A 14,730-nucleotide genomic window follows, 5' to 3' on the forward strand; every position below is an offset into this window, starting at 1 on the left:
TAGTCTGGAAAAAACATCCACTGTGAAGCGAATGAGTCCGACAGCTGGAGGCTGGACCGGCCAGTGAACTGTCAGGAGATTATTTCCTAAAACTTGAGGACAGCTAGTCAAACTCTGCACTGTGGTCAACATTATCATTATTCTGCTTTGCTTCAAAATCACAGGCTTGCTTTGGTGAATCATTCAGGAAATCTCCAAATGTTGTACATAAAAATACAAAAAATAGTCATCTATTTGAAATCAGTTGAAAATGGTCATATTTGTGACATTGAGCTATATAAAAATGTCATAATAATGTCAGGCATTTGAACACACTGTATGCCCCAATATGATATAATAATGCTAATTTCCATAACAGTTAATTGAAGCCACTGTAATGTATATCAAGATTACCTTCGTCCATCAAGATGACTATTCTATACGATTCTTCAGGCTGATACAAGACAATTTATACTGTTTTCTGTGGTAAAAAAAGGAAATGTCACTCTCTTTCAGTCTCTCTCTCACTCTATCTGACTCTACTGACAGGCAACAAGATGTTTCTTGACCCATTTCCTAGATGCACTCCCCCTTTCTCTCTGCACACATACTGTAGCTGATTTACAGCTATTGGAGCAGGGACCATGTGCTGAGATCACTCTGGTTTACTGAAAGTTGATGAGGCATAGCGATAACCATGTGTCAATACACTGTGAGCCTCTTTTGTTTAATATGTTTTGTTTGCTTCCCACAACTGCATCAATCTTCATGGAATGGGCTGATTGAAATCACATCAAATCAGAAACAAAACATCATTGATTTCCTTTGTTGGGCTTAATTATTGCGGCTCTCATTGGTATTCCAGGCAGTTTTTTTTTTTTTTTTTTTATTGCAGACATGCACATTCCCCATACACACTCATCAACCCACAGCTGTGCAAATCTGGCATATCACGATGGATTTTTGTTTTCACTGTTTTGCTTCATTTTTTATGTGTGTATTGTGTTGCTGTGATAAGATACATTCATCACCATAACGTCCTTTTTACATGCAGAACATGCTTAACATTCTTAGCACACCAGATACTGTAGCATGTTTCATGAGTCTCTGGGTAGAAGCACCAGCTTAATTATTGATACCCTCATATTACAACATGCAATATTCTCCTTAATATGAATTTCCTCTTACATATTCTGTATCTTTCCTCTTATCCTCAAGGTGGATGCCAGTAGTGTGCTGAAGAAGAGGATGAACTCTGCCCCGCTGTTTGACCGCCCTGCAAAAACATTTCCCAACCCACCTGTTAATGCCCAAGCCTTCCTGCAGCAGGGTTCAGCCGTACCGGCCAACAACGTTCTGACTGGCACCAGCATCATCGACAAATACTCCCGCATCCTCTTCCCCCTTTCGTTTGGCGCCTTCAACCTGGTCTACTGGATCGTCTATCTCACCAAGGATACGATGGAGATGTCCAGGTGAACAGATTGCGTGGATGTTGCAAATAATTCTAGCCCCTCCTTGCTGAGTGTAATTTGTTCGGTTGAACCTTGCACAGTAAGTTCTGTACTCGTCTGTATATTAAATAGGTCGGCTTTAAACCATAATTCTGATAGGAAATGCGACTAAGTTTAAGACAGCCAGTAAGTGAGTAATAACTTATAAGCCAGACTTTTTCCCCTTTAAACTCCTAAATCTTGTGAACAAAATGTTGCAGTTGCAACAGTAAAAAATTCATCAAAACGGGATGCTGCACGGCCTATTTTTCTCTATGAATGTTTACAGAAAGAGATTTTTATGGGTTGCGTGAATGAATAATAGTAATAATGAATAAGTGAAAGTTTCCAAAATGTGCTGACATAGTTTTCTTTGTCAGCTCACAAAGTTGGTGCTGGTGTTTTGACGAGCTGCCTGAGTTGCTGTTGGAGCAGGCTATTTGTTTCTTGTTATTTGATGTTCACAGAGGCGTGCAGTAGTTGATGCATATATGATACTGCAGTTTGCTCACAAGTACTTTTGGGTGAAAAAGACCACCTTGCATAGATCAGATTGCATGCTGAGTCTATAATGAATGTGTAGATCCTGAGGTATCAGTGCAAAGAACTGCCCTCTCACAGCTTGTATGGTTCAGTTGTTTGTCGCTTTGTTTATCAGCTCTTCTTTTGTGTGTTCATGTGAGTGTGTGTGTGTGTGGACGAATCTGTCCCCAGTATATGTTTCCAGTATATGTTTGTTTGTTTTTTTCGAATGTGTTTACCAGCCAGAGAGCCCATATATTATTCAGCAGCCACACAAAGCTCGTACACTTTCAGCTCTAATTATTTGCCATATGCCTTTTCACAATGTGTCAGCAGAGTGGGCACAGGCTTGATACAGTAGTTGAGCTATAATTGCAATACAAGACCACCGGGCAACACTGGCAGGCTCCATATTTGTCATTCAATGTTTTGCAATGTGTCTAGCACTGTGCAGTGCCAACGGGCTGCAGTGCTCATAGCCTGTAGTTGTCTGTGCTTTACAGACACAGTGAACTGCAGCCTAAACAATGGCAATAAAATGCAAACCAACTTCGAGTGTGCATCTGAGTGCCGTTAGAAAAAAAAAGGTTTCATTTGCCAGACGTAGATTACGCAAGTAGACAATGACGCTCGCTCTCTGTAAGGCTGCACAGAGGCACAGCGGTGCTTTGGGCTGAATGGAGAGGTGTTCAGTGCACGTACAAATGAATCTTCATCAACACATTTTTAAGGGAACTGGCTAGACTGAATCACTGCTGTCACTGACCCCATCTGTAGCTTTTGGTGGTGGGGCTTCCCTCGCTAGTGATGAGTGAGAGTACAGCTGTCACAGTAGGTTGTGTCCTCATTGAAAGCTTATTAAAAAGACCAAGAAAGCCAGAGAAATACTCTGATAGCTCAGTCAGACATAATTGGCTGCTCAGTTATTAACCATATGTACTGCACAGTGCTCTTATAGGTTAGTTTTGTACTGAACTGAACATGTCAGCCTGAACCAGCAGCACACCGAACACACGGCAGAAAGGAAAACAGTCAGAATCAGCTCTGAATGTCGGGCCGCATGAAGAGTGATGCGTTCACTTGCTGTTGTATATACTAAAGTGCCTTTGAAAGATGATGCGTTCAGCTACTGTCAGGGCTCTCACGCACTGACCGCGAGACTCACGCAACTACACATTTCACACACTCTCACGTCCATTTTCTTCACACTGTGAAAATTCATAACCGGCAACATCGCGGCCTGAAAAGAGGACACTGACAGAGCACGGACAAGACAGAGCGGCGCAGCACGACAGCAACAGCGTGCGGCAGCGACTTATTCAGACCATAAGGCAGAAAGTGAGAAATATTCCCAAATCTGCTATAGCCCGTAGTAATTTATTCACATACATGCAGCTCTTCTGGCGGCAGCGGCGTCTCTCCCTCCCCTCTCACATCATTCAGCCAGGCAGGAGTGAGCCTGAGTTTCTATGGTTACAGAGATGCTCTGTGTCTCTGCTGCCCTGAAACTTTCTCATGATTCCCAATAACAGGCTTTTAAGTTAGTATAATGCAAAGTCATGAACGTAGTTGTGCCTCAATACTGAAATCTAGTAATATAACATGATTTTACATTTTTGATTTGCATAATAGAGGGTTGCCTACATGCTCTCATGCTGCCTGAATAAATCTCATCTGAAATAACTGAACCCTCAAAGCCCCTTCTTCATGAAAATATGTCATCGCATATGTTAAATAGGCTTTCTGCACACCCAGGACAAAGTCTGAGCACCGCAGTTCGTCTGACTGTAGTCGACAGAGGCGCACACCTATACTGCTCTGGCATTAAAAAACATTAGTTTTGCCTCACTTTGCTCTTCGATGTCATATCTTTGACAAATTGAAATGTTCACAAAAACTTTTAATGCGATTAGGACAGAAAAGACTCACCAATAATGTGACTCTATAACCAACTCTGGAGGTGAGTTCCACAAATCTGAAAATTAAATCAAATCGCCATCATGAATTAGAATTTATCATTTATCAGACATTCCATTTTTTAATACCTTAATTTAGCTGGTGAGGTGTCACAAGGTGAACTGTCTTTGTCGTCTTATCAGTCAGTATATTGAAAGCACGTCTGACATAAGCCCCGTTCACACATGCAGTCCATCCTTGGAATAGTCAGCGACATTTCCTGCATGGGGTCATGTGTGAATGGGAGCATAATGAGAGAAACTTTAACGCCAATTTCCCAGCTCAAGACTTAGTAACATTTCAGGCAAAATGCCGGTATGGCTGTGTTGTGAATGAAAGCAGTAACGTTGCAGTGACAAGCACATCAAGGGTTGCATCCGCCGGATGAAAGATGCCTTTACACAGAGCATAGAGACTATTGGATTCCACGACCTTTTGTTCGTAAACACTGGCACCACGGTGTACACATACATCTGGCCTCGCCCCATCTACTTCTTTTGTTGAGTTTTATTGCATTTGGCATCCTAAAGTGTTGCATTACGTCCATCTGCTGGAGTGTCCCATGCCCTATCTGTTGTGGCATTGCCGTGGCACATATGAAAAGGTGCAAGATGGAAATGTTCCTGAATGTAGTCGCATGTGTAAATGGTGAAAATCACTAGCAGTGCCTGAAAGGTTACCCCAGCAATTTACTGGAAACTTTGCGTGAAAGAGGCTATAATCAGTAGAAGACTGATAAAAATCAAAGAAAAGTACTCTCTGTCCCTCTTTTCGCTTTCTAGGCTGGCGTCTTACTTCTTAAAAATCTAGTTTGTTTTCAAAGTCACCTCGCTGGATCCACTGTCTTTGAACAATGTGCTTTTCGCTTTCATTTACTTTTCACACAGTGTTAGTTTGTAGATTTAGCTACTTACCACCCCTCCAGATTCTACTGAGAGTCACATTTTTCTGTACCCCTTTCCCACCTGTCCTCCAGACTCTACATCTTGGCAGCAGAATTACTGCATGAATTCACTACAATGCAGGAAAACAGTCTCTGAAATTGACAGTTTTCTGGGGGAAGATCGCCCTGGTTAGGACTGGTCTCCTCTGATTTAAGCTATGATGTCTGAAAGGTTTTGCAAATGTGCTCATCAACCATACTTATTCACCTTTGACCAAAAATGTTAGCCCTCTGTCTCAGGGCGTATTCAGACCAGGAAAGGTCAAACTGAGAACAAACCATGGAGATTATGGAGATTCAGCGCGTTGCACTCGTTGTGCTTATATTGATTTGTTTCATACAGTTACAAATGTTTGCAGAACTTTAGGAACATCAGAGGCGTTTGGCACAACATAATGCCCGCAGCAACGGAAGCCTGTTGCGTCCAAAAAGGCATATAATTTTTAGAGCTGGGTTGGACCGAGCGCGGTCGCTTTCACATATCAAGTGAACCACCAGGGTTCGTTTGGAAACGAACCGAGACCACCTCTCCAGCTGGATCTCAGTCCGGCTGTTTGGTCCACACCAGAGTTTGATGGTTTGTATTCACACCAGCCCAAAAGGTCCGCAGCGCGTTTTTTTTTTTTTTTTTTTTGGTTTGGTTCGAACCAAACAAGGCAGGTGTGAAAACGCCCTTACTGAGCTGAACTGAGTAAAGTGATTCAAATCCGCAAAGAAATTTGTGATTTTTACCTCTAGCTGAATGCAAACATCAGCCTCTGAAAAACGAAAATGTTAGCAGGTAATATTGTCTGTGGTCACCATCTTACTTTAGCATGTTGACAAGATAGGATTTGCTAATCTGTGCAAAACAGTGGATAGCTGAGGTTTATGTTTTTGCTCCTATTTCGTCATATTAAATTTACTGGTCATCAAATATTTGTTGAGATAACTCAGTCTGGACCAAAGTGGTTGACCAACTGGCTGGCAGTGCCACATTTAGTCAGAGCCAGAGCATAAAAAAGCATAGAGAAGTGGACTGAATTTTCAAGTGGCAAGCATGTCAGTTTTTAGCTAGCAAATCATTTGACATCACAAAGATCATCAACAGATTTTTGTATGCTATATTTCATTAATGCTCACATTACATCACAACAATTTCTGAATCGGGTTATAAGATTTTTTTGACAGTGGATTTAATAAAGGGCTGCACGGTGGGGCAGCAGGTAGTGCGTGTGCCTCACAGCAAGAAGGTCGCAGGTTCGATTCCCGGGTCGGGCCTTTCTGTGTGAAGTTTGCATGTTCTTCCCGTGCATGCGTGGGTTCTCTCCGGGTACTCTGGCTTCCTCCCACAGACCAAAAACATGCTCATTAGGTTGATTGGTGACTCTAAATTGCCCCTAGGTGTGAGTGTGAGTGTGAATGGTGTGTGTACGTGCCCTGCGATCGGCTGGCAACCGGTCCAGGGTGTACCCCGCCTCTCGCCCGTTGACAGCCGAGATAGGCTCCGGCCCCCCCACGACCCCGAAAGGGATAAGCGGCATAGAAAATGGATGGATGGATGGATTTAATAAAACAGGATCGAATCCCAACCTCAGCTGGCCATATTCATATTAACTGCGTGCTGCTGAACATTTTTGTATGCAATATCTGGTGTACGTTTTTAATCAAAACACCTCACAATACAAAGCATGTCTCTTGAAGCAGCTAGCTATTGTGGTTGTCAAGGTGAATTGTGAAGGCTCAGAGGCATATTAATGTCATTTTCACAGGTCTTTCAAATATAGCTTCATGATAAACTGAGACATATGTATATGACTCACAGCTGTTATTGATAGTAGATATGAACAACAGCAATCTTGGCATTGTTATTGCCAGAACAATATGTCGGCCAGCAGATGGAATCACGCTGCAGTGTTTTGATGACATCAAGGGATGAATGTGGCTCTCACACATCACCTCTACGGATCCTGTGCGGTTTGACACTTTGACAGAATGCTGAGGGTTACGATGGCTGAAGGAGAAAACTCTGTTTATGATGCACGTGTGCATGCAAGTTTCTATGTTTGATATGTTCCAACCATATGCTCTACACAGATGCATATGCCTGGTTGTGCATTTATGTGCACGCTATTGATGCGCCTCATGACTCCAGGGCTTTTCAACTGTGTGGGTTCAGCTCCTTTCATTCCCTGCCTTGCTCTTCCTCTAAAAAGGGAAAAGCCCTGCAGCCTGAGCTGAGACAAGTCAAATGACATGACAGTGTTGGCAGGCATCGGGATAGCTCTGTGTGACTAACCCTCTTAGTGACACTCTCTTAACTGTTTCTATTAATTGATAGGGACTGTAACTGAGAAAGCCGAGACTGGCAAACTTCTGGAGGAAAGCAGCAGAGTGGTGGCCTTCAGGGCCTGGGTATTAATGGGAATTAGAAATAATATGGAAATAGCATGCAACATAGTTTACATGTGTGCTACTGTATAAATATATATGTCTACACTTGCATTCAACCGTGTGTGACTGAACAAATGCATTAAGTAGTCTGAGTGATGAAAAGAGGAGGTGATACAACACACAATGCCCGAGGGCCGATCACTGAAAATCCCAGTGGAGTTAGAACCTGTAGCTGGCCAGCCAGTGCAATCAACCAGTACAACCACAGGTTGTCATCGTGAATGACTGCAGTTACAGCTTTCTCGCTGTACTGTCACCAAACATGGTTGCTGCAGATAGTGTGGAAGAATTTACAGTTTTCATTTTAGCTCAAATGGCCGTGTACCAATAAACCGAAGACTCCAACAACTAAGTACATGTCCTGGTTGGATAATGATGATTTATATATTAAATACAGAGCTGCTAAAATTAAATTTTTACTTGACTTCAGACTCTCTTGCCAATCACAACATTAAAAAAAGAAAGAAATGACAGTAATGCTGACAACATTACACTGAAACTAGCTAACACTTTTCCAGTCACTTATAAAGTGACAGAAAGGAAAACAACCATATAGCTTGAATAAGCAAGAAGGTTATTATGACCCATATTTACATTTATTGATAGACAGTGACCTCTAGTGGCTGTAGAAATTATGACCGGAGCCAAGGAGGAAGCCCGGTGACGTAGTATAAAGAGCAAGAAAGTCAAGAGTTAGAGGAAGGATGGCTCAAACAGACACAAGACTTTCAGCCAGCATTGATCTATTTTAAGTTGCATAATGTAACATATTTTAACTAATGACCTTTCCCTAACCTAACCAAGTAATTTCAAACAAAACTGCGGCCAACGACGTTAACAATATGAGGACAAAAGTCTGGTATGATGAAACAACCTATTCAGTTCTTTAGGTCTGAGGATGTTTTGAGGCTCCAGCAACTTTAACACATAACTTACATTCATACAGAAGGCGTAACATACTGGTCTCGCTTCTGTATGATCCCTGATCAACACAACCACTGACTGATTTGTGTGGATAAGACAGCAGTGATCTGTGCGGGTGAAGGAGTTGCATGAGCACAAGCAGCTTCAGGTGCATTACCAAAGCGCTCTGGACTTAACTATTGGCTCGGCCTGATTTGTATGTAGCCTGGTAAAACCAAGATGTATTCAAGTCAGATTTAAGATCTGGCCAGTGGAGATGCACATGACAAGGTGTTAATAAGAGCTAAGATTACAGTAACGCATACGTGATTGAGCTGATTTATGCGTCTGAACTGAGCCATTGTGGACACCAGCTCTGCTGATAATGAAAGCAGTCTCGCTCAGTGATGTGAACCACAGCTGAATCAAAAGCCACTGCACAATGCTTCGCGCTTCCACAATTAACACTTCACATTTCATTGCTTTTCTTTTTTTTTTATACACAGCGCTACCCACACTAGTGACCCCTTGATTCTGAGTTAGATCCACCTTAATCCAAATACACATTCGTTGAATGAAAGCAGGCAGCTCTTTTCACTCCAGCTAAATAAATACCCAGCTCCAGTGGGCCTAACTGAAAACAGATAGCAGCGCATGCAACAGACCCCTTTCTCTCTTCGTAGCTTTGCTTTTATAATAGAAAGTCCTCATGCAAAGATGAGCTGGACCTGAAGAAAACTCTGTTTGTGCGAGCTTGTGTGCAGGTGGATTTCCTTGTGTGTCTACTTCTGTGAGGATACAGGCGTACAAGTGTACAAATGTGCCATGGCAGCAGTGCCTACCGACTGGAGGCTATTTTAATGAATAGCGCCATTCAGGGTGAGACATGAAGGAAACAAATTTGCTGAAAACACTTCCTTCCATGAAGGGCCGCAGCTGGTTGGCTGACTGGTTGCTGGCTGGCTGGCAGGCTGGCAGGCTGGCAGGCTGACTGGTGTATGTGTGTCAGAGTGGGTACAGCAGGTGATAAGCCCTGCTCCTCTTTATTGCCCATCAGAGTGCCAAGCTTGAAAAACAACTTCCCTATTGTTGCTCATAAATCAAAACCGCTAAATGCTGTTTCCAGCTCAATTCCTATTTTCCACTGCCGGGCTGTAGCCATAACTTTGGTGTAATGATCATTCAATTACAGGCCACTCAGACAGGGAGCGAAGAAGACCGATCTAAACAGCGATCCCCTATCTATCATATTTCTCTCTGCGGCCTCGTGGGAATTGCTGCACCTGCCTTTGTCACCGGGTTTGCGTTCGTCTGCATGAATGTATTCCTCACACATCTACCTGTGTTTACATTGACGTCCGTGTGCACAGCGAAGCGTAGAAACGCGAACATTTACAAATCCTTACAGAGAGATCAATTGCTATCAGTATCAGCCCTTTACCCTGACTTTCTCCTCACGTATACATGCTCTTTCTCTCTCTCCTACTTTCCCTCACACTCAATTGCTTTCTCTATTTCTCACTTTATCTCAGTGTCACTCTCTCAGGCACACTCTCTCCCTCTCTCTGTCTCTATACTCCCCCTCCCTCGTCTCTCTCTCTCCTGTGGTGAACTGCCTGTTCTCTGCTTCCCCTTTGATAAGACAGGACAGCCCAACAAGCTAAGCAGAGTGGTGTCCCTCTACCTCTTCCACTCAGCATTAATCATCGCTATTTCAGAGCGAAGACGAATCCTGTCTCTGCAGGACTGTGCAAACATCTTGTCCGTCTTCATTAGCGACTGCATAGATGCATTTTGGCCATCTGTTTATTTGAGCAAACACAGTTAATGTGGCACGGCCTTGTCTTAAGAAAAATGGTCCAATCACCAAAAGGCCACAAGTTCAGTCTTGGTAAGCGCCAATATGAGCCTGTCAGCAGTTGCATGACCTGTCATTATGCCTCAGAGCAAGACCCAGGCCATTTTAAGTCACGCTGGATACAATTATGAGTTATCGCATGCAAGTGAGGCATTTTCTTAATGAAGGTACAAAGCTTTGAACACTGTATGTCAAAAGTAACGACTGGCAGGTGCACACTGGATACAGCATTATGGAAATTTATGAATTTAACATTATACAGTGGATTACACACATCCTGCAATCTAATTTGCACCAGTGTAATTATTATAGTGTTACAGTGTTACAATAGTGGCACACATGGCTACATTAATGAATATACAGTATTCAATATATGGCTACCTGATGTTGACACCATAACACAGTCTAAAACATATACATATTTACGAATGTGTTAAATGCTTCATTTGAATTGAACAGTCAGCGTGTAAGTACCATGCAGTCATTTTTGATTAAGTTTTACCTAAACTGAAATGAGGCACACACAAACATACAGTACATCTGGATACTGTTCACATTTTAGAAATTGTTTAAATTTCCAAATCAATTGAATTTAACAGGATTTCGGCCTCGTGTTTGTCCTTTAAAGCACATGGATCGATTCTACGCCTCCTCACCGATCTACCAACCGAAAACACACAGAAAGCTGCCATTTTTTTGCCAGCAGCCATGTAAGTTCTCTGGCTGAAAATGGCTCTCAGTGCTGTCAAAAGTGTCTCCTGCTTTAACACATCAGGCAGAGGAGGTGGAGGTGTGAACCACCTGGCAGAGGTTCCCAGACGAGTTTCACAAGGTCTTTGTGAACAACTTTGGCAGCGAGGGACTGAATAAATTCAAATTTTTAAATTCAGCCCGGAATGGATGCCAACCTTCACAGCGAGACTGAACCGGAGCTGTGTTACATCACACAAATGTGTGTTTGGGCTTGTGTGCAGGCAGATGTGGACGGATGTGAAATGGAGTAGGTGTGTGTGTAGGTGTCTGTATGCATTTATATGTATGTTTGAATGTGATAAAATAGCATATTCATAATTTGAAGAGAAAACCTTGATTTACTTGAGGCAGCATACCAGGCTGCCCCTCTCCCTCCTTTTTTCTCCTCAACACACACACAGTGTACACAGCTGGCCTTTTTTCCCCACTAATCGCCTTTATTTCTCTTCTTTCTCTCTTACAGGGATACTGTCTAAGCCAAGAGTTCGTCTTCCTGGAAATCACACACTTTCATACACCTGCACAGAGATGCACACACACACACGCAGATATATGTACACAATAAATAGATGACAGACGTTTGCCAAGCACTCTTTTATGCCGCCTCAGTGCATTGTATTTCTTTGTTAGTACTCCCTTAGAAAGTGAGAGCAGATGAACCAGCTTCTATTGCCAACTTGACCCAGGAGCTCGCAGCCTGTGGGCCCCAGGCTCTGGAACTATTTCAAACAGGTATTATATCTCTCTCTGTCTACTTCATTTCTTTATTTCTCCTCCCCGATATTAAAAAAGAAAAGGTACAAGTCAGGACACCTTTTCAGTGTCTGTCCTGCCCAGGTGGGTGGGTCAAGATGCAACATCCAAGCTAGCTAGGCTGCAGAGGCAGAGCCACCACTTTGTTGTATGTATTTTCTTCTGTATGCATGCATTTCCACACATGAGAGCGATCTTGCATGTGTGTTTGAAATGAGATATTCCTCACCCTGATAGTTAGAACACACGGGAAACGAGCGCAGCCGTTGTCCTGACAGGATCCGGCCTGACTGACTGACTCACAGGAACTCCTTCACTCGCAGCTCTTCTTGCCACTCTTCATTCTTTTTCCACCACAACACTCATTTGCAACAACATGTTTTTGGTTCACGGCTGATGGAGTATAGAGGATGTGAAGCAAAATCTTCAAAGGGTTTTTATGGTGTGTTCCACAGATACATTGGCCTGGTTGAATATTCTCTGTAACGTACACATGCAGCTGGAGAAACGTGTGCATGTGAATATAGAAAAAAAATACAACATGCATACATGCCGCTCACAGCATGTTGTTCACAGTGTTATCACAGGATTATATGTCCTAGATTTCCTATAGAGAGGAAAAAATTAAAACATCAGTGCATGATTTAATGACTATCATAAAATAACTTGTTTTAGCCCAAAGCTGCGATCCATCTGGTGCCGCTTTTAGGAAAAATCACACATGCAGAGGACACTGCAAAATTGTTGGGAAAACAAAGTTGACGTTTGCCAGATATTTAATGAAAGCCAGAGAAATAAGTGTGAGCTGCAGAATTCATGATATGAAACACACTTCAATGCATTGAATGTAACAGAATGAATGCAAAATGTGTGAGTCTCATGTCAGACATTCATTTAAAAAAGAAAGAAAACATGCGTCCCGCTACTGCTGCTCGTTAGCATCTCATACAGTAAGGTCTTTATGTATCCTGGCAACAATCCATATTTCCCCAGAGAAGATTTAGGTCTTTATACGCCAACATTGTTATCATTTTCTTTTTTATTGTTTCTGTTTATTGTAGTCATTTTAAGTGAAGCAGTCCTGCACTAGGTGCCAATTATTTCTTGAGATGACAACTCTGGCTTCTCGTTTTCATTAAGAAAGCAGCAAAAAATAGAAACCTAAACCTATCATCATCAATTACACGAAATGCCAAAACATATTCATTAATAATCCACTTGTGTGGATTTGCATATGATTATACTCTGTTGCCAGTTAAGTAGAGAGGGTAACATGTTAAAGCCATGTGGTGTCTATATATAAGCTGATGTGTGTTTGCTTCCCATGACATCCATCATCCATGAGGATGTTCTCATTAAAGGTGTCTCTTATTAACACAGGCGCCTTCTGAAATGACAAAACCTGCACACTGCGCCAAAAGATTATGGTAGTATCCATGAGGATGCTCTCATTTAAGGTGTCTCTTATTAACACGGGCACCTTTTGAAATGAGAAAACCTGCACACTCTGCGAAAAGATTATAGCAGTCTTGAAAACTGTACACTTCCTCTGGCTATGACTTAATTTTTTTTTCACACAAACATTCTGTACAAGTGGTGTAAATTGCCCCTGTATTCTGATTCAGGCTTGCACACACTGAGGGCCCTATCTATAGAAGTTACTGAAGAAGCAACATGATTTCCTGGTTCTTTAATATTATGTTATGACTTCTCTTTTTTTTTTTTATTGCGTTTGCTAAGGAAGCTCCTCATTTGTTGTAATTATGTGTATTTCTTATGAGCACTTAAATGTGTGAACAGACCAGCATGGTAGAGCTCAGTTCAATGACACTGACATAATAAATAAATAAAGAATGCATGATTAAAACTTTGCATCATGAACATAGTTTTTCAAGAATTAAAATATGCAATGCAATAAAAAAATGCAATACAGACTATGGTCGGACCCCCACAGTCGGGATCCAGTGCTTAAAACCATATTCTGAAGTTGCAAAGCTTTCATGAACTTGCAAACCCTTCCGCCAGACAAGAACATTGATATCGGACAGTTCTGCAAAACCTCGGATTACATCCAGTGCCAAGGATTTTAAATTGATGCTTCCTACAATATCTGCACATGGCAACTCTGGTTTTATGGTGAGGGTTAGGCTAAACTCCAGTCTGGCGTAAAAATCTGATGAGCAAGGTTTGGACTCATGGGTGTACTTTAAATTGGTCAGTTGACATTCAAGTGATGTGCAACCGAAGCCACTGTCTTCAATTATGGAGCGCGAACTGTTTGTTGATTTTAAGGCCTGTTGTTGCATGTTTCTTTCACTTGTACACCAGAGGACTAAAAGAACAGTGGCGTCAGACTGTATGAACTGTCTTTGTACCCTCTCTCTCTCGACTTCATTCACCGCCCTCCCCTCTGTCTTTGAGGCAGAGGCTGATGAGATGGGGCATTTCAGCCCTTATTGCCCTGCGTGTCAGGCTCTATTGTGGGAAAACCCGACCGCCAGTGAACTCAGACTGCTACAGAACTGCTGGCTAGACCCCAGCGGAGCCTCAGAACACCAACAACCTCCCACCTCCAGCGGCAACCGAGCGCGTTTCTGCAGAATCAAACATCGGCCGAATAGCCAGACAGAAATAAGCTGTAGTGAGAGGGTGAGCGTGTGCGTGTGTGATTTTTTTATATGACTGAGCTCGTTTGCGTTTATCAGCAACCCAATTGATCTGCCCTCTGACCCCAGCCTAGCTGCTCAGCTCCATCACACCACCATGAGAACTGCACTTGCATGACCTCCGACCCTTTATGTGCTTGTTAGGGTTGTTGAATGTAGAAGGTTGTGAACTCCATAGAATATAGAATTCTATTGCTATGGTGCCGGCGGCCATTAACTGCCCTTTAGTCATTTTGTTTCATTTCACAGGCATGGGCTTTATTGATTGTTTCATTTAGCCAGTGTTAATCCTTTTTTTTTTTTTTTTCTGCACTGTCATTTGCCTAGGAGTTGTGGGAACAATTTAGAAGACAATGAATGCTCTACATTGTTATTTTATGTGTATATTTTGTGAATATGATTGAGTATTTCTGTAGGTTGCTATTTGTATTCCAACTGTATGACCCTGCTTGATGATCAGCTGCACTGCAT

General features: G+C 42.4%; 1 protein-coding gene across 3 annotated transcripts in view; it reads left to right on the forward strand.

Annotated features, from left to right (window-relative positions):
• The window catches only part of gabra6b (gamma-aminobutyric acid type A receptor subunit alpha6b), a 29,833-nt gene extending 16,068 nt beyond the window's left edge, over window positions 1-13,765 (forward strand). For 2 of the 3 annotated variants that reach the window (XM_070982542.1, XM_070982543.1), the window contains 2 exons: window positions 1,198-1,454; window positions 11,304-13,765. In XM_070982542.1, coding sequence (XP_070838643.1) covers window positions 1,198-1,454; window positions 11,304-11,316 — 270 coding nt within the window. In that variant the 3' untranslated portion in view covers window positions 11,317-13,765. Of the gene's footprint in view, window positions 1-1,197; window positions 1,459-11,303 lie in introns of those variants that run through there. The other variant, XM_070982541.1, reaches the window with a different exon arrangement.
• Window positions 13,766-14,730: the final 965 nt, after the last annotated feature.

The sequence above is a fragment of the Chaetodon trifascialis genome, chromosome 16 (assembly GCF_039877785.1).
Source record: "Chaetodon trifascialis isolate fChaTrf1 chromosome 16, fChaTrf1.hap1, whole genome shotgun sequence".
Classification (NCBI taxonomy): domain Eukaryota; kingdom Metazoa; phylum Chordata; class Actinopteri; order Chaetodontiformes; family Chaetodontidae; genus Chaetodon; species Chaetodon trifascialis.